Genomic DNA, 19,902 nt, shown 5'->3' on the forward strand with positions numbered 1-19,902 from the left:
ACTTTGCCTTCTTGCATTTCTTTTTCTTTGGAATGATTTTGTTCATTGTCTCCTGTACAGTACTACAGACCTCTGTCCATAGTTCTTTAAGCACTTTATTTACCAGATCTAATCCCTTGAATCTATTCATCACCTCCACTGTATACTCATAGGGGATTTGATTTAAGTCGTACCTGACTGGCCTAGTGGTATTCCCCACTTTCTTTAGTTTAAGAAAGAAAGTTACGGTCCTCATTTTGCTATGAGGAACTGATGATCTGAGCCACAGTCAGCTCCAGGTATTGTTTTGCTGACTCTGTAGAGTTTCTCCATCTTCAGCTACAAAGAATATAAACAATCTGATTTTGACATTGACATTTGGTGATATCCATGTGTAAAGTCATCTCCTGTATTGTTGAAAAAGGGTGTTTGCTATGACTAGTGCATTCTCCTGGCAGAATTCTGTTAGCCTTTGTCCTGCTTCATTTTGTACTCCAAGGCCAAACTTGCCTGTTACTCCAGTATCTCTTGACTTCTACTTTTGCATTCCAATCCCCTATCATGAATAGGGCATCATTTCTTGGTGTTAGTTCTAGGAGATCTTCTAGATCTTCATGGAACTGATCAGCTTCTTTGGCATTGGTGTTTGGAGCATAGACTTGGATTACTGTGATGGCGAATGGTTTGCCTTGGAAACAAACCAAGATAATTCTGTCATTTTTAAGGTTGCACCCAAGTACTGCATTTCAGACTCTTGTTAATTATAGAGGCTACTCCATTTCTTCTATGGGATTCTTGCCCACAGTATAGATACAATGGTCATCTGAATTAAATTTATCCATTCCCATCCATTTGAGCTCACTGATTCCTAAGATGTCGATGTTTACTCTTGCCATCTCTTGCTTGACCATGTCCAATTTATGCATGTATGGACCTGACATTCCAGGTTCCTATGCAATGTTGCTTTTTACAGCATTGGACTTTACTTTCATCACCAGACACATCCAGAGCTAAGCATCATTTCTGCTTTGGTCCAGCTGCTTCATTCTTTCTGGAGCTATTAGTAGTTGTCCTCTGTTCTTCCCCAGTAGCATATTGGACCTTCTGACCTGGGAGGCTCATCTTTTGGTGTCATATCTTTTTGCTTTTTTATACAGTTCATGAGGTTCTCATGGCTAGTATACTGGAATGGTTTGCCATTCCCTCCTCCATCATGTTTTGTTAGAACTCTCTGCTTTGACCTGTCTGTCTTGGGTGGCTCATAGCTTCATTGAGTTACACAAGCCCCTTTGCCATGACAAGGCTATGATCTATGAAGTGCCTGTTCTGTGCTGGGTCAGAAGGCTGTGGGTCCAGGCCCTCAGCTGGGAGATAACTCTGGATAAAAAGTTGCAGAGTCATAGTTCCCTGACCAGGGATTGAACTTGGACCCTCAACAGTGAAAACACTGAATCCTAACCATTGGACTGCCAGGGAATTCCCAAATACAAGCTTGATTTTGAAGACTTAGTTGAAAAAAAAAAAAAGAATATAAAATAGCTGATATATTTTAAATATTATTTACATGCAGAGATAATACTGTTACCGAAAGGTATGTGTCGGGAGGGTCTGGCTGCTCGCAGCTCAAAAGCCAATAAGCAGGCCAGATTAGTGGAAAGGAAAGTTTGCTTTATTTCAGATGCCGGCAACTGCAGGGGAGGGTGGCAGACATCTGTCCAAAAGCCGACTCCCACCCCACCTTGCCCCGAACAAGCAGAGGGTGAAAGCTTAGACAGAGTTGGGGGGAGGTTACATGCAGAAACAGCACAGTCATCTCTAACAGTCATCTTCAACTGGTCACCAGTGGTCTGACTAGCATCATCTTGGTTGTTTCAGGTACAGTTAATCTTCAGTTCTGGGGTGCACTTGTTCCCATTTCTCTGCGGTCAGTTCTCAGAATTGTGGCAGCTCATGTCCAGGGTACTGTCTGGTCATCATGCAGCTAACTTCTCCACCTGGTGTTTTGGTATCTATAAGGCAGCTCACAGGATATGGCTCAGAATATTATCTATAGCCCTTGAGAAAGAACTAAAGTTCCTTGACTATGCTTAATGATGACACTGTTGTTACTAATCTCCTTAGACTATTTTCCTTTGTTTCAGCATCTCTCACTTCTCTGATTAAACTTATTCTTTGACCTAAGTTTTCCACAGGCGAAAGATATGGTAGAGGTGGGGCAGGGATCAGAGAGTCCTGCTCTGTTTCAGTACTTTGGAAATATTGGATTAAATGAAGTACATTATTAAAATTGATCTATTTTTTGAAAGAACTATTTTAAATGTAGCCACTGTATATGTTGTCATTTAGTCGCTAAGTTGTGTCTGACTCTTTGCGACCCAGGGTGGACTGCATTATATTTCTATTGGACAGTACTGGTCTGGAGCCTCTGCCCAGTGGCTCTGGGATTTCTGGGTCGGTGTGGTCCCTTTTGGCTGGGGAAGCCTGAGCGGGCTTCCTGGAGGAGGTGGTCCCAGCTGAGCCCTGAGGGCAGGTGGCATTTCTGTCTGGACTTGGTGTGGCATCTGTCTTCACTGGGCTGTGAGAACTGAGTGTGTGTGGCCCTGGGTGGCGAGGCCCAAGGCTTAGTCTTTCACAGCTGTCAGGAGGGCCTCGTGGGTTTGGGACTCAGGCCTGGTTGCTGCAGAGGCTCCCGTGGGCTCCCCACAGGGGGCTTGCTCCCTGACGCTGCATCACCCGTGCCTCACAGGAGCGCCTGGCCCAGCTGGCCCGCGAGGATGCAGAGCGGGAGCTGAAGGAGAAGGAGGAGGCTCGGAGGAAGAAGGAACTCCTGGAGCAGATGGAGAGGGCCCGCCATGAGCCCATCAATCACTCGGACATGGTGGACAAGATGTTTGGCTTCCTGGGGACTTCGGGCGGCCTGCCAGGCCAGGAGGGCCAGGCTCCTAGTGGCTTCGAGGTACCAGGCTGGGGAAGGAGCTGGGACAGGCCCTAGCAGGCCTAGTGGGCCTGGAAAGGCCCTACCCTTATGCCACTTTGTGTTAAAGTCCACCTGGTCCCCTCTGAGCGGAAGGCAGCAGTGATGATCTGGGACAGGGACCACAGGTCCCAGGCCCTGTCCAGCCACCAGCCTGCAATGTGACCTTGGGCCAGCCACTGTCCCCCTCCAAGGCCGTTCACAAACCTTTATTCATTTGTGTGTTGAGGACCCACCATGCGCTGGGCTCTGTCTCGGGAGTGAACCGGATGGACAGACCCCTACGCTCCTGGAGAAAGAGCTGGCCCCTCAGGGACCAGCTGGGAGCCCGCAGCTCAGCCCCAGGTCTGCCCCCATGGCAGGGAACCCCTCTCCTCCCTCCAGGACCTGGAGCGCGGGCGGAGGGAGATGGTGGAAGAGGACCTGGACGCAGCCCTACCCCTGCCCGACGAGGACGAGGAAGATCTCTCCGAGTATAAATTTGCCAAGTTCGCTGCCACTTACTTCCAGGGCACGACCACGCACACCTACACCCGGCGGCCACTCAAGCAACCACTGCTGTACCACGATGATGAGGGTGATCAGCTGGTGAGGGCTGGGACCATCTGTGCAGGCAGCATGGGCGCAGAGGGGCAGGGGCCCTGGTGTGCAGGGACCAGGGCTGATTTCACCATGCTGGCATCCAGCCTGGGGCAGATCACAGTGCAAGGCCCGGAGAACACCCAGAGGCACTCAGCTCAGTGGTCCTCCTCTGGTGGGGGGTGGGTTGGGGTTCTCTAGCCTCTCCCCAGCTGTGGATCATTTTGATGGCCTTGGTAACATCCTGTGCTCGGGCTTTCTGAGTGGAATGGCTCTGCCTCCCAGGCGGCCCTGGCAGTCTGGATCACCATCCTCCGGTTCATGGGGGACCTCCCGGAGCCCAGGTACCACACGGCCATGAGTGATGGCAGCGAGAAGATTCCCGTGATGACCAAGATTTATGAGACCCTGGGCAAGAAGACCTACAAGAGGGAGCTGCAGGCTCTGCAGAGCGAGGGTGAGGTGAGTCCCAGGTGCCTGGTGGCCACGGTCCCACCCAGGCCATCCCCAGCCTTAAGGTCTTCAGCAGAAGGACATACAAAAACTTGCCTCTGCCTCACCCCCCTGACCCTTGACCTGCTCTGCCTACTCCTGAGAATGATTGTGTGAGCGCCGTATAGACTGTAGAGTGCTGACCACTGTTGAGGCCATGTGGCAGGGGCAGATTTTGAAATAGGCTTTGCAGTCAGAGCCAGCTTCCATCTGGATTTGTTAGGGGGTGGTTTGTGGGTTACTGTACTTCTCAGAGTCTGTTTTCCCATCTGCCACTTGACTGATGGTGGGCTGGAGGGGCAAGGTAAGGTATACATTGTAAATGTTAGTGTGGGCTTGAGCTAATTCTAGCTACATTGTCAGCTGCTCTTGTCTTATTTATGGGCCAGTCACTTGATCTTGACCCTTGTTTGTCCTGCAGCCCCAGCTCCCTGATGGGCAAAAGAAGAGCAGTGTGAGGCACAAGCTGGTGCACTTGACCTTGAAAAAGAAGTCCAAACTGACAGAGGAGGTGAGAGCAGACCCTGCACAGTCTTGGTGGCCTAGACTTGGGACCCAAAGGGACAGGAATGGATCCTGCCTGTTCTCAGGGGACTGGGGTGGCTGGCAGGACAGTGTTAGGTGTGATCAGGCAGACAGGATGCAAGGAAGAGGGCGCTGTGCTCAGTCAGGGGCCAGTCAGGGGGGCTTCCTGGAACAGGGGCCATAGGATGGTGGGAGGGGGAAGACCTTTCTTGAAAGGGCATGGACTCACTGCATCTGATACAGGGACTTTTTAACTGATGAAAACATTTCTGTGGGTTAAGAGTATCCTTGGGGGCATTAACACTATTAGTTTGTTTGAATTCATTCATTTAGTCACCTTGTGTTTTCTGAGCACCGTCCTGGCCCCTTGCTCCAGGACTGTCCAGGCTGCGAGGGCCGACAGACACAAAGGCATTCACGGTGCAGAGGGACTGGCTCCTCCAAGCCTCTGCTTTTGTGCACTCTGGTCCCTCTGCCTAAAATTCTGCCTTACTCTTCTGTGCTTTGGGGTTACCTCCTCCAGGAAGCCTTCCCCAGGACAGGCTCAGGCTGCTTCTCTGGGACTTTCTGAGCCTGGCTTGCCTTTGTCTTCCTCTTGTTCTCCATCCGAGGCTCCAGTCCAGTCTGATAGCTTCATAGCCCCAGATTTGAATCCCAGCTCTGCTCCATAGCCAAGGCACCCAGAGAAGAAAAACACCTGCTAGTGGGTTCCTAGGATGATGGCCTGAGATGCTGACTGTGGGTGCTCAGCAGACACGAGGCCCTCTGGAGCCCTTCCTGTCTGCAGGGGCATGCTCCCACCACTCACCTCTCACCTGCTTCGTGTCTCTGGGCACAGGGTGGGGTTGGCACTGTGGGCTGTGTGGAACCCGAGAAGTCCATTTGAAAGAACCCAGGCCTGAACACCCTGTTCGCATGGGGCCAGGGTGTTAATGATGGGTGATGGTGGTGCTTGGAACGTGGGTAGACTGGCTGTCGGAGTGGTGTGCAGCCCATCTTAGAGAGCTAGGGATCCCAGGGGTCAGAGGAGCAGCCCCTGCCCTGGCTGGGGGGACCTCCCTGTGGGGAGCGCTGTCAGGGAGACTGCAGAGGAGCCTTGTCCTCAGGAGGGGGTGGCACCAGGCCAGCGCCCCCCGGCTGTGTGGGCCAGGCGTTGACCCAGCGTCTGTCCTGCATGGGCCAGCGGTATGACGGTACTGAGGAGCCAGCTCTGGCCACTCCCAGGGTTCTGCTTTCTGGGGGAGTGGGCAGACTCAGGCAAGTGGGAGAGCCCTGCTCGAGCCTCCACCCTCCCCTGTATCCCAGGTGACCAAGAGACTGCATGATGGGGAGTCCACAGTGCAAGGCAACAGCATGCTGGAGGACCGGCCCACCTCCAACCTGGAGAAGCTGCACTTCATCATTGGCAACGGCATCCTGCGGCCAGCGCTCCGGTCAGCGCCTGAGGGCAGGGGCTCAGGGAGGGGGCAGCTTGCAGGGGGAGCCATCCCGCTCTTCCAGCCCCACAAGGCTTTGGGTGGCAGGATCGTGGCTCCATCACTTTAGCAACTGATGGGCATTCAGTAAGTGGTAGCTGTTGGCTATTAGCAATATCTGATGTGTAACTCATCCCTGTTGGCACCTTCAGTGCACCCAGCCCAGGCCTGTGGTCAGGGTTACTGTGGTCAGAGGCATCCTGCACATGCCTCCTTCCCCACTCAGGCCCAGGAGAGGCCTTTGCTTGGGTCCCTGGGGTGTTGTGGAGGAGCTGGGATGGTCTGTGACTTTTCAGGAGCAATTAAGGAATCAACTCAGCTGCATCAGTGGCGGGAAAACACGGTTTCTCTGAGAATTCCATCTTCACAAGATGTCTGGTTAGGAGAGACAATCATGAACTCATGTGTGTTGGCTGGGAGAACAGCAGGATGGGGTGGGTGGGGAGGTCAAGTATCATTTTACCAGTAGGACACAGGAGGTCCAAAGAAGGGAAGAGGTTTGCCCAGGGGTCACTGGCCTCTCTTTCATTGCTCCTTGAGGCCTGTTACTACTTTGCTCACCAGAGATGTAACACTTGGGGCTGTCAGCCCCCGGGAAGGAAAGGTGATTGCCCAAGGTATGTTTAAGGGTCAAGAATTTATCTCCCTATTAATCTCCCCATCAGAACTTAAGTGGTAATTCTAAATAACACAGTGCCAGGAGCCCTGGGCTGAGTCAGAAGGCTCGGGTGCCAACTCCCTGAGGGTCTGTGACTAATCCCTCCCTTCTCTTGACCTCCATCTCTCTGCTCAGAAAGTGAACAGGGTCAGGGCTTCCAGCTACTGTTCTGTGACTAGATGGGGAAAATAAGGATGTTTCTAAGTTTGATTTATTTAAAACACGATTCTTTGTTCTGAGGTTTTGCCTTCCTACTTTTTGAATATTAAAATTACCTTTGTTTTATAAAATGATTGTGATAATAGATAATGGGCAGGTGCTGTGTATATGGTGTGTTTTAAATGTCCTTATTTGTCATTATAAGTTGATGACAAATAGATTATAAGCTATTCAACTTAGTAAGTTAGCAACTTCCAGAATTTATTTTGAAGTTGTATGGGTCTGTGAGCTCTCAAAATTGGGGAGACACTGAATTAGAAACCTGCCCTTAAGAGAGAAGAACAGCAGTGAGTGCCCCCTGGTGGTTCCTGCACCATGGTGGGTCCAGCCTTTGGCCCTGAATGGACAGGCAGCATCTTAAGGCTGCAGCTAGGCTGGCATCTTTCGGGGGTTTACTGTGCTGGGCATTGTGCCAGGGGCTGTATAAGCCTTGGCTCATTTTTCTTCACAACAATCTTATAAGGAGGGTGCTATCATTTCCCTTTAAAATGAAAACAACACAAAACAAAAAATTACCTTCACTGATTTTATCTGATTACAAAAATAATGCGTGCATGCTCACTCACTCAGTCGTGTCTGACTCTTTGTGACCCCCATGGACTGCCAGTCCACCAGGCTCCTCTGCCCATGGAATTTTCCAGGCAAGAATACTGGAGTGGGTTGCCATTTCCTCCTTCAGGGGATCTTCCTGACCCAGGGATCAAGAGTAATACACGGTCACTTAAATATTCAAATATACGGAAACACATCAAGAGAACATCAAAGTCTCTACTCATTTCCTCCCCCAGAGAAACTCCCCAGATGTTTTTCCCATTTCCTGCTCTGCCGGTTTCCATTAGTGGAAGTTGTACCTGCTGCTGGGACTGTGGGTTGGGCTCAGAGGTGAACTCATCTGCCTAGGCCATGCAGCTTGGTGAAGGGTGAGGGGGGGATGGAGCCTGTGCTTTCCATCAGAGTGGTCACCACTGACCACGGTCCCATGCCCAGAACGGGGGCCCTGGTCTCTGGATTGGAGTCAGGCACAAACGTGCTTCACGTCCAATGGGCCTGTCTCCTCCAAAGCCAGACCCTCTCCAGAGCCCTGGGCTCAGCCTTCCCCACCTGGTCCCACTCTGACCACCCTCCTCCTGGGTCATCCCTGGCAAGTTGGGGAGTATTCATCTCACCTGCTGCTGGATGGAGGGTGGGCTTTCCGTCTGATACAGTCTGTCTCCCTTCCTTGTACCCCACTCTGCTTAGGGATGAGATCTACTGCCAGATCAGCAAGCAGCTCACTCACAACCCCTCCAAGAGCAGCTATGCCCGGGGCTGGATCCTCGTGTCTCTCTGCGTGGGCTGCTTTGCCCCCTCTGAGAAGTTCGTTAAGGTAGGGGAGGCTTTTGGCCTCCAGGGATGGGAAGGGGAACTGGGCCCCGTCTCTGGTGTCAAGGAGCCGAGCACGGAGAAGCATCTCAGAGGGCAGAGGGGCTTGGCAGTGAGGTCCTGCCCAGGTCATCTCCTCCCAGACCTCCCTGCCTCTGCAGGGCCCATCTTCCTGGCCCTTCTCCTAGGTACCCACCACTTCACTTCTGTCTCCCCTGGCCCCATTTGATTTATGCAGATGCTGTGTTTGACAGCAGTATCTCCTGGACCTTCCACATGATGGTCTGAAGCACTTCAGTTCATCTCAGGCTCTTCTGTGACCCAGAAGAGCCAGGCTCTGGGTGCTGGGGAGCCAGCACAGAGGCAGAACAGCTGACAGCTAGATCAGCCCAACTGGTCAGCACTATGATGAATGGAGGGGTCAGGGAGGTGGACCCTGGAGAAAGAGGAGCAGTTAAGCTGGGTGCAGGGCAGGGGTGGTGTGTGGGGTGAGGCCGGAGGCATGGCTGAGACTAGAAAGGCCTGGATCGTGGCAGCCTTTTTGCCAGCATGAAGTACGTGGACTTGATCTAGAGGGCAGTGGGGAGCCCTGGGAAGCTGAAGAGGGGCATGGATGGAGGTGTCCCCAGGAGCAGGTTCGAGTATGGGTGGAGGAACCAGAGGCAGGAGACCTGGGAAAGTTGCTGATGGTCCAGGTGTTACTGACCTGGGTCTATGCACCTTTTAATCAATAGAAGTTGATAAGAGGCCAGACATGAAATTCAGGCAAGGCTTTACTGAGGATGGTGCTGCAGTACAAGGGAGCAAGAATAAGAAATGGGTGCCCCTGCTTGCTACCTGGCTCCTTAAATAAGGTGAGGGTGGGGACAGATTGGTGGGTCAGATCAGAGGTTGTCTGCCCACCCCCTTGGTGCTGGTGCTGTCTGCAGGGCTCTTGGAAGAGTCCCTGCCTCAGCTCCCAGCAGCTCAGAAATAGCAGTTGGTTTGTGGCCTTTTTGTATCTTATTGTTCATAATTGCTCCCACTGCACCTGTGCAGTTATTTTCGGTCCCTTTTGGTTTCTTTGCATTTTGTTGCTCAAGGAGATATTTGTCTAGGTGCAAGCAGTCCAGTAAAGGGTCCCAGGTCCCAGCCTATCAGCCTGTTTCACAGGTGGAGAGGCCGAGGGAGGCTGGAGTGGGGTCCCCTGAGTTGGTCCTCTGTCCATAGTACCTGCGGAACTTCATCCATGGGGGACCCCCTGGCTACGCCCCGTACTGTGAGGAGCGACTCAGGAGGACCTTTGTCAATGGGACACGGACACAGCCGCCCAGCTGGCTGGAGCTGCAGGTGTGACCCCCGGGCATGTGTGCTTGTGTGTGTGTGTGCTTGTGTGACCAGTACACCCCAGGGCCCTAGAAACGTTCCCTGCTCTGGGATTCTGTGGTCTTTCAAGCTCGCACCCTCGAGTTCTGGAGTCTCAAGCCCCTGGAACAGGAAAGCCCCCTGTGGGCAATGACTCCATCTGCTGGCTTAAGAGTCAGCGCGACTTGGGGGGTGTTCCTCTGTGTCTCAGTGGCTTCATCTGCAGCATGGCAATGAAAATGTCACTTCACACGGTCTTGTGATGGTTACATGACAGGAGGACAGGCGTCCTTGGCACCTGGCAAAGCCTGACCACCCGGCCAGCCCTAGTGCCCCAGCTCAGGGACCCTGCAGGCCCTCTCAGGGTGGGGAGCGCAGCAGGGCTCCCTGGGAACCTGTGACCAGGGACAGGCAATGTGCTGTGGGACCTTTAGGTCTGAGGGCTCCATCTCCAGAGGGAGCCGGGAGCCCAGAGGGAGGGGGATGTCCTGAAGTGAAAGGATTCCCACACAGCCTCTTGGGTCACTTTCAGGCCACCAAGTCCAAGAAGCCCATCATGCTGCCTGTGACGTTCATGGACGGGACCACCAAGACGCTGCTGACGGACTCGGCGACCACAGCCAAGGAGCTCTGCAACGCGCTGGCCGACAAGATCTCGCTCAAGGACCGCTTCGGGTTCTCTCTCTACATCGCCCTGTTTGATAAGGTGAGGGCAGCCGGGAACCCCTCCTCCCAGAACCCCCAGGGCCACCCACTAGCTCCCACCCCAGTGCTGCCACCTACCGGCTCGGGTGCCCTTGCGTGGTTACTGACCTTCCAGGGCTTCAGTTACTTCCTCTGTAAACTAGTGGGAACCCTGGCCCTGCCCCAGCTCCTTAGGATCATGGAGGGATCCTAAGCACCTCAAGAGAAACCCAACCATACAATGGAGACTGAAGCCCGGGGCTCGCTGCACGCATATGTGCCCAGGTGGATCCAACCTTCTGCTGATGACAGAGAAAGAACATGGAGGAGAGAGAACCACTGGCTCCGAGATTCAGTTTTCCTGTTTGCAAATGGACTTATGATTCCTTATCAGGAATGGTAGTTTCTTTACACTTGTTTCGGACCATCTAGACCTAGATTGTGTGCCTCGAGGGGTGCATGTGGGCCTGGAGCCTTCTCTGCTGAGTGGGCCTTGTTGTTGTTGGTTCGTTGCTAAGTCATGATTGACTCTGTGAGACCATTGACTGTGACCCTCCAGGCTCCTCTGTCCATGGGATTTGCCAAGGCAAGAATACTAGAGTGCGCTGCCATTTCCTTCTTTAGGGGATCTCCCTGATCCAAGGATCGAACCTGCATCTCTTATGTTTCCTGCATTGGCAGGTGGATTCTTTACCACTGAGCTACCAGAGAAGCTGAGCTGGGCCTGGATGTGGGTGACTTTTGCCTGCACACCCAGGATCACCACAGACCGCAGAGATGCCCCCCACCCCCCATCCTAGCAGGTTCAGTGATAGCAACATGTTTTCTGATGCCATTTCTCTCACCAACAGATACCTTCTGCATTTTCAGTGACCATGTGCCCACCAGAGTTTCACAAAAAGCTTCCAATAGGAAATAGGAATCCCCCAGTGGCCGTGCCAGCTCAGTGCCCGTGTTGGGATCCAGGGGTTCCCCTCTGCTGGTCTGCCTCCTGGGTGACCTGGGCAGGCCCCACCTTGCCCTGAGCCTTGGCTTTCCATCTGAACCAGAACAGCTGGTGCAGTTGATGGCTCCTTGCAGTCCTTCCCTGCCTGTCCACCCTTCTGCTGGCTGACTTCCAGCCCTGTGCCTGCAGGTGTCCTCCCTGGGCAGTGGCAGCGACCACGTCATGGACGCTATCTCCCAGTGTGAGCAGTACGCCAAGGAGCAGGGCGCCCAGGAGCGCAACGCCCCATGGAGGCTCTTCTTCCGCAAGGAGGTCTTCACGCCCTGGCACAACCCCTCAGAAGACAACGTGGCCACTAACCTCATCTACCAGCAGGTGGTGCGAGGGGTCAAGTTTGGGGAGTACAGGTGTGAGAAGGTGAGTGAGAGCTAATTTTCTGGCTGAGCTTGCTTGGTTCTTAGTTGCCTGTTTGCTGAATTTGGCTGAGTGTTGCTATCCCTGACTCACCATCGGTGAATGGGGAGGTTAGTCACATGGAGGCGGGGTGTCATCTAGGCTCCTCTTAGATTTAACACCAACTCCGTAGGCTGGGAAAGATCGAAGGCAGGAGGAGAAGGGGGCGACAGAGGATGAGATGGTTGGGTGGCATCACTGAGTCGAGGGACATGAGTTTGAGCAAACTCTGGACAGTGATGGACAGGGAAGCCTGGCAGGCCACAGTCCACAGGGTCAGACGTGACTGAAGTGGCTGAGCCTGGCACACAGGAGCGAGGGCTTTGAAGAAAGCCTGAATTCGCCTGTGGGAGGCGTTCCTGCCCTGCTGCGGTGACTGCGTGGCGCAGAGTACGTGCTTCACCACTCGCTGTATTGTTCTTTTTTATCGCTGTCAAATCATTTTATTTATTTGGTTATTTATTTATATTGGAGTACATTTGATTTACAATGTTGTGTTAGATTCAGGTTTACAGCAAAGTGATTTAGTTATATGTGAACATATATTCATTCTTCTTCGGATTCTTTTCCCATATAGCTTATTACAGAGTATTGATAGAATTCCCTGTGCTATATAGTAGATCCTGACAGATTATCTATTTAATTAATACATGTAGTAGTGTATGTATGTTAATCCCAACCTCCAAATTTATCCCATACTCTTTTCCTCTTTGGTAACCTGAGATTTGTTTTCGAAGTCAGTGTGTCTGTTTCTGTTTTATAAATAAGTTCACTTGTGTAATTTTTCTTAGATTCCACATATAAGAGATATCATATGATATTTGTCTTTTGTTGACTTACTTTACTTAGTATGATAATCTCTTGGTCCATCCATGTTGCTGCAAATGGTGTTATTTCATTCTTAATGGTTTCAACTCTTAACGGTTGAGTAATATTTCATTGTGGGGCTTTCCAGATGGCTCAGTGGTAAAGAAACCACCTGCCAAGCAGGAGACGTGGGTTCGATCCCTGGTTTGGGAAGATGCCCTGAAGAAAGAAATGGCAATCCACTGCAGTGTTCTTGCCTGGGAAATCCCATGGACAGAGGATCCTGGTGGGCTACAGTCCATGAGGTTGCAAATGAGTTGGACACAACTTAGCAACAAAACAACAACAATATTCTTTTGTATAAATATATGCACGACATATTCTTGGGCTTCCCTGGTGGCTCAGATGGTAAAGAATCTGCCTGCAATGTGGGAGACCTGAGTTCGATCCCTGGGTTGGGAAGATCCCCTGGAAAAGGGAATGGCTACCCACTCCAATATTCTTGCCTGAAGAATTCCATGGACAGAGGAGCCTGGCTGGTACAGTCCATGGGGTGGTAGAGAGTCAGACATGACTGAGCGACTAACACTTTCACTTTCACTACATATTCTTTATCCATTTCTCTGTCAATGGACATTTAGGTTGCTTCCATGTCTTGGCTATTATAAACAACGCTGCAGTGAACACTGGGCACATATATCTTTTCAAAGTATGGTTTTCTCTGGATATATGCCCAGGAGTGAGATTGCTAGATCACATGGTAGTTCTATTTTTAGTTTTCAAAAGACCTGTCATACTGTTTCCATAGTGCGCTGTGCTTAGTTGTTAATAGCTATGCCAAATTTACATCCCCATCAGCAGTGTAGGAGGGTTCCCTTTTCTCCATATCCTCACCAGCATTTATTATTTGTAGACTTTTTGAATATGGCCTTTCTGATTGGGTGTGAGGTGATACTTCTTTGATTTGCATTTCTCTGATATGATTAGTGATATTGACCATCTTTCATGTGCTTTTTGACCATCTCTATGTCTTTGGAGAAATATCTATTTAGATCATCTGCCCATTTTTTGAGTAGGTTGTTTGTTTGCTACTGAGTTGCATGGGTTGTTTGTACATATTGGAGATTAATTCCTTGTTGGTTGCATTGTTTGCAAATATCTTCTCCCATTCTCTGTTATCTTTTTGTTTTGTTGGTGATTTCCTTTGCTGTGCAAAAGCATTTGAATTTCCTACGTGTTTATTTTTGTTCTTATTTTCACTACTCTAGGAGATGGATTGGAAAAGATATTGCTGCAATTTATGTCACAGAATGTTCTGCCTATCTTTTCCTCCAAGAGTTTTATAGTATCCAGTCTTACATTTAGGTCTTTAATCCATTTTGAGCTTATATTTGTGTATGGTATTAGAGAATGTTTTAATTTCATTCTTTTACATGGAGCTGTCCAGCTTTCCCAACACCATTTATTGAAGAGACTGTCTTTTCTCCATTGTATAGTTTTGCCTCCTTTGTCATACATTAGTTGACCATAGGTTCCTGGGTTTATTTCTGGACTTTCTATCATGTTCCACTGATCTATATTTCTATTTGTGTGCCAGTACCATACTGTTTTCAGAGAAGGCAATGGCAATCCACTCCAGTACTCTTGCCTGGAGAATCCCAGGGATGGGGGAGCCTGGTGGGCTGCCGTCTATGGGGTCACACAGAGTTGGACATGACTGACGTGACTTAGCACCATACTGTTTTGACTGTAGCTTTGTAGTAAATAGTCTGAAGTCAGACAGCCTGATTCCTCCAGTTCTGTTTTCTTTTTTCTCAAGATTGCTTTGGCTATTCGGGTTCTCTTGTGTCTCTATACAGATTTTAAAGGTTTTTATTTTAGTTCTGTGAAAAATGCCATTGGTAATTTGAAAGGGCTGGCATTGAATCCATAGATTGCCTTGGACAGTATAGACATTTTGACAATATTGATTCTTCTAATCTAAGAACATGGTATATCTTTCCATCTGTTTATGTCACCTTCAGTTTCTTTCATCAACATCTTATAGTTTTCAAAGTACAGGATTTTTGCCTCCTTACAAAGGTCTATTCTTGGGTATTTTATTGTTTTTGATGTGATGATAAATGGGATTGTTTCCTTAATTTCTCTTTCTGATTTTTGTTGTTAGTGTATAGAAATGCAAGATATTTCTGCATATTAATTTTGTAGCCTGGAACTTTACCAAGTTCATTCATGAGCTCTAGTAGTTTTCTGGTAGCATCTTTGGGATTTTCCATGTACAGTAGGTCCCCTACATTTGAACGAGTTCTGTTCTGAGAGTGCATCCATGAGTCTAATTTGTTCATGTCTGACAGTTATCCTAGGTATCCAACTAACACAATCAGCTATATAGTACTGTACTATAATAGTCTTACAGTACTTTTCACACAAATAATACATAAAAGACAACAAAATAAAACATTTCTAATCTTGCATGTAGTACCTTCAAAGTACAGTACAACAGCTGGCATAGAGAGACTGGCATCGATTAAACGGGCAAGAAGGTTATTGACTAGAGGAGGGAGAGGAGGTGGGAGATGGTAGAACTGGTGGATCACAGCACTAGGAGATGGAGGGCAAGCTGCAGCCTCGCTCACGTCTGACACTGACGGCTCAGGTTCTGGCTCCTTGCTGGATTCAATTCTATCTGCCCTCTTGAAGAAACGATCCAGTGATGTCTGGATCTTTTTTCTCATCATAATGACACAGTGGCCCTGGATTACATTCTAAACAGCAGCTGCAAGCTTCATGCACTGTTTTGTGCTTAGGTTCTGTGCCTCAAAACTGATAGTGCCTCCTCAAATACAGAAGACCTTGCCATTCCCTGTGTCATGAATCTGTTTGGTTACTTCTTCCTCTTGTCTCTCTTTGTCCTTTGACTGGGCCTCCAGTTCCATCAGGTTTTCATTAGTAAACTTGTATTGCATAGCAAGGAGTTCAATGCAGTCATCCTCTTGCAGATCTAGCTTGAAATAAATATAATGTACTACTGTACTCTATACAGTACTGTGCAGTAATGGACACAAAATCCAGCCCCTTGTAGAGGGTGCACACACATGACAATGTATGCCAGATACATGAACTGACTTATATGCCTGGACATGCAAACACATTTACATCTTTGAAAGTTTACAACCTGAAGGTTCATATGTAGGGGACTTACTGTATAGTATCATACCGTATGCAAACAGTGACCATTTTACTTCCTTTTCAATTTGGATTCCCTTTATTTCTGTTTCTTCTCTGATATGGCTACAACTTCCAAAACTACATTGAAGAAAAGTGGCAGGAGTGGACATCCTTCTCTAGTTCTTGGTCTTAAAGGAAATACTTTCAGTTTTTCACCATGGTGAAGGATGTTAGCTGTGGTTTTGTCATATATGGCCTTTGTTATGTTGAGTTAGTTTCTCTCTATGCCCACTTTCTGGAGAGTTTTTTATCACATATGGCTGTTGAATTCTGTCAAAAGCTTTTCCTGCTTGTATGAGGTTGATCATATTGTTTTTATTTTTCAGTTTGCTGCATGTAGTAGGTTGATCATATTGACTTGCCAATATTGAAGAATTTTTGCATCCCTGGGATAAATCTCACTTGATCATGGTGTATGATCCTTTTACTGTAGTGTTGAATTTGGTTTGCTTGTATTTTGTTGAGGGTTTTTGTGCCTGTGTTCATCAGTGATTTTCTTTTTTTTTGGTGATATCTTTGTCTGGTTTTGGTATCAGGGTGATGATGGCCTCATAGAATGAGTTAGGGAGTGTTGTTTCCTCTGCAATTTTTTGAAACAGTTTCAGAAATACAGATGTTAATCCTTCTCTGAATGTTTGATAGAATTAGTCTGTGAAGGCATCTGGTCCTGGATTTTTTGTTTGTTTGAAGTTTTTAAATCAGTTTCCATGTCAGTACTTGTGATTGGTCTGTTCGTATTTTCTATTTCTTCTAGGTTCAGTTCTGGAAGATTGTACATCTCTAAGAATTTGTCCATTTCCTCTAGATTGTCCATTTTATTGGCATATAGTTGCTTGTAGTAGTCTCAAAATACTTTGTGTTTCTGTGGTATTGTAATTTCTCCTTTTTCATTTCTAATTTTATTGATTTGCCCCTTCTCCCTTTTTTTCTTGATGAGTCTGGATAAAGGTTCATCAGTCTTATCATTTTGAAGATCTTTGGGATTATTTTCTTTGTCTCTATGTCATTTATTTCTACTCTGATCTTTATGATTTTCTTCCTTCTACTAACTTTAGGCTCTGTTCTTCTTTCTCTAGTTGCTTTTGGTGTAATGTTAGATTGTTTATTTGAGATTTTTCTTCTTATGTGATGTAAGATTGTATTGTATGAACTTCCTTCTTAGAATAGTTTTGCTGCATTCCACAGGTTTTGGATATCATGTTTTTGTTTTCATTTGTCTCTAGGAGTTTTTTGATTTCCCCTTTGATTTCTCTGTTGATTATTTAGTAGCATATTGTTTATCCTCCATGTGTTTGTGTTTTTTTTTACAATTTTTAATCTTGTTGCTGGTTTCTAATTTCATAGCTTTTATGGTCAGAAAAGATGCTTGATGTGATTTCACTTTTTATTTATTAAGGCTAGCTTTATGGCCTAGCATGTGATCTACCCTGGAGAATGTTCTGTGTATACTTGAAAAGAATGTGCATTTGCTGCTTTTGGGTGAAATGCTTTATAAATATCAGTTAAGTCCACCTGGTCTAATGTGTCATTTAAGACATGTGTTTCTTTATTGATTTTCTGTCTGGATGATCTGTCCATTGATGTAAATGGGGTGTTAAAGTCCTCCACTATTATTGTGTTACTGTCAATACATTCTTTTATGGCTGTTAGCATTTTCTTTATATATTGAGGTGCCCCTATGTTGGGTGCATATATATTTATAGTAGTTTCTTCTTGGATTGGTTCCTTGGTAATTATGTAGTGTCCTCCTTTGTCTTTTATAACAGCCTTTGTTCTAAAGCCTATTTTGTCTAATAGGAGTGTTACTACTCCAGCTTTCTTTTGATGTCTATTTGCATGGAATGTGGTTTTTTCATCCCCTCACTTTCAGTCTGTGTATGTCCCTACATCTGAAGTGGGTTTCTTGTAGACAGAATATACATGGGTCTTAGTTTTGTATCCATTCAGCTAGTGTATGTCTTTTGGTTGTAACATTTAATTCATTTTCATTTAAGGTAATTACCAATATGTATGCTCTTATTGGGGCTTCCCAGGTGGTGATAGTGGTAAGGAACCTGCCTGCCAGTGCAGGAGATGTAAGAGACACTGGTTCAGTCTCTGGGTTGGGAAGATCCCCTGGAGGACAGCATGGCAACCCATGTATTGGGTTGTATTGAGAGTATTGTATTGTATTGTATTGAGAGTATTCTTACCTGAAGAAACCCATGGGCAGAGGAGCTTGGCAGGCCACAGCCCATAGTGTTGCAAAGAGCTGGACACAACTGAAGTGACTTAGCACTCACTTACACATGTTCTTACTGCCATTTTATTAATTGATTTGGGATTGTTTTTGTAGTCCTTGCTTCTTCTCTTCCTCTTTTGTTCTCTACTCTTGTGACTTGATGACTATATTTAGTGTTGTGTTTAGATTCCTTTTTCTCTTTTGTGTGTGTATCTATTGTAGATTTTTGGTTTGTGGTTACCATGAAGTTTCAATATAGCAGTCTACATGTATCCAAGATTGTTTTAAGTTGCTGATCGCTTAATTTCAAATGCATTTCTAATATCCTGCATTTGTACCCTCTTCTCACAATTTCTGGGTTTGATACCATCTTTGTGTGTAAATGATTTCCTACCTTTACTATATGTTTGCTTCTACCGGTGAGCTTTCACATTCATTATTTTCTTGTTTCTAGTTGTAGACTTTTCTGTCTAGAGAAGTTTCTTTAGCATTTGTTGCAAAGTTAGTCTGGTGGTGCTGAATTCTCCCAGTTTCTACTTGTCTGTGAAGCTTTTGATTTCTCCCTCGAATATGAATAAGAGCCTTGCTGAGTACTCTTGTTTGTAGGTTTGAGCCTTGCTGAGTACTCTTGTTTGTAGGTTTTTCCGTTTCATCACTTTAAATATATTGTGCCACTCCCTTCTGACCTGCAGAGTTTCTGCTGAAAAATCAGCTGATAACATTATGGGTATTCCTTTGTATGTTATTTGCTGCTTTCCCCTTGTTGCTTTTAATATTTTCTTTTTGTCTTCAATTTTTGTCAGTATATTAATATGTATCAGCATGTTCTTCTCTGAATTTATTCTGTATGGGACTTTTTGCTTCCCATGGACTTGGGTGGCTGCTTCCTTTCCTGTATTTGAGAAGTTTCCACCTGTTATCTCTTCAAATATATTCTCAGCCCTTTCTCTCCCTCTTCTCCTCCTGGGACCCCTATAACGTGAATGTTAGTGTGTTTAATGTTGTCTTAGAGGTCTCTTAAACTGTCCTCATTTTTTTTTTTTTATTCTTTCTGTTCTATGGCAGTGATTTTCACCTTTATGTCTCCTGACTCACTTATCCTTTCTTCTGCTCATTCTATTTTTCCTCCTAGTGTATTTTTCATTTCAGTTATTGTTCATCTCTATTTTTCTTTAAATTTTCTTGCTCTTTGTTAAAAATTTATTTTATCTTCTCAATCTGTGCCTTCATTCTTTTTCTGAGATCTTTGATGATCATCTTTACCATCTTTACTCTGAATTCTTTTTCAGGTAGGTTGTCTCCCCTTCACTTAGTTCTTCTGCATTTTATCTTGTTCCTTCATCAGGAACATTTTCTTCTGCTGTCTCAATTTGTCTTTCTGTGTTTGCAGTCCCACAGGCTGCAGGATTATAGTTCCTCTTGCTTTTGGTGTCTGCCCTCTGGTGGACGGGGCTAGTCTAAGAGGCTTGTGCAGGCTTCCTGGTGTGAAGGACTGGTGCCTGCTCACTGGTGGCTAGAGCTGGATCTTGTCCCTCTAGTGGGCAAGGCCCACAGGTGTGTTTAAGAGATGGCTGTGGGCTCAGGAAGACGTTAAGCTGCTGTCTGCTGATGGGATGGGGCTGTGTTCCTGTCCTTTTGGTTGTTCAGCCTGGTGCATCACAGCATTGGTGCCTTCGGCTGTTGGGTGGGGCCACATCTTGATGTCAAAATGGTGGCCTCCAGGACAACTCTATGCCAAAGAATACCCAGTCCCTCCCCCACAAGTGTACCTGTCCTCACAGTGAGCCCTATTTGTGCCCCCTACCTTCCCAGGAGACCCTCCAAGACCTGCAGGCTCCTATGGAGCTGCTGCTTTGCCCTGGGTCCAACTGAATGTGAAACCTTGTTTTCATCCTCTGAGACTGGAGTGTCTGTTTCTCCCAGTCCTGTAAAATTCCTGCAATTAAGCCCAGGTGG

At 47.3% G+C, this 19,902-nt stretch overlaps 1 protein-coding gene across 4 annotated transcripts in view; it reads left to right on the top strand.

Annotated features, from left to right (window-relative positions):
• The window catches only part of MYO7A (myosin VIIA), a 92,731-nt gene that overhangs the window by 47,732 nt on the left and 25,097 nt on the right, over positions 1-19,902 (top strand). For all 4 annotated transcript variants that reach the window (XM_070472956.1, XM_070472953.1, XM_070472955.1 and 1 more), the window contains exons 22-30: positions 2,726-2,935; positions 3,338-3,541; positions 3,818-3,994; positions 4,446-4,535; positions 5,855-5,982; positions 8,141-8,267; positions 9,473-9,592; positions 10,140-10,313; positions 11,427-11,654. In XM_070472956.1, coding sequence (XP_070329057.1) covers positions 2,726-2,935; positions 3,338-3,541; positions 3,818-3,994; positions 4,446-4,535; positions 5,855-5,982; positions 8,141-8,267; positions 9,473-9,592; positions 10,140-10,313; positions 11,427-11,654 — 1,458 coding nt within the window. The remainder of the gene's footprint in view (positions 1-2,725; positions 2,936-3,337; positions 3,542-3,817; positions 3,995-4,445; positions 4,536-5,854; positions 5,983-8,140; positions 8,268-9,472; positions 9,593-10,139; positions 10,314-11,426; positions 11,655-19,902) is intronic.

This window comes from Odocoileus virginianus, chromosome 10 (assembly GCF_023699985.2).
Source record: "Odocoileus virginianus isolate 20LAN1187 ecotype Illinois chromosome 10, Ovbor_1.2, whole genome shotgun sequence".
NCBI classification, from domain to species: domain Eukaryota; kingdom Metazoa; phylum Chordata; class Mammalia; order Artiodactyla; family Cervidae; genus Odocoileus; species Odocoileus virginianus.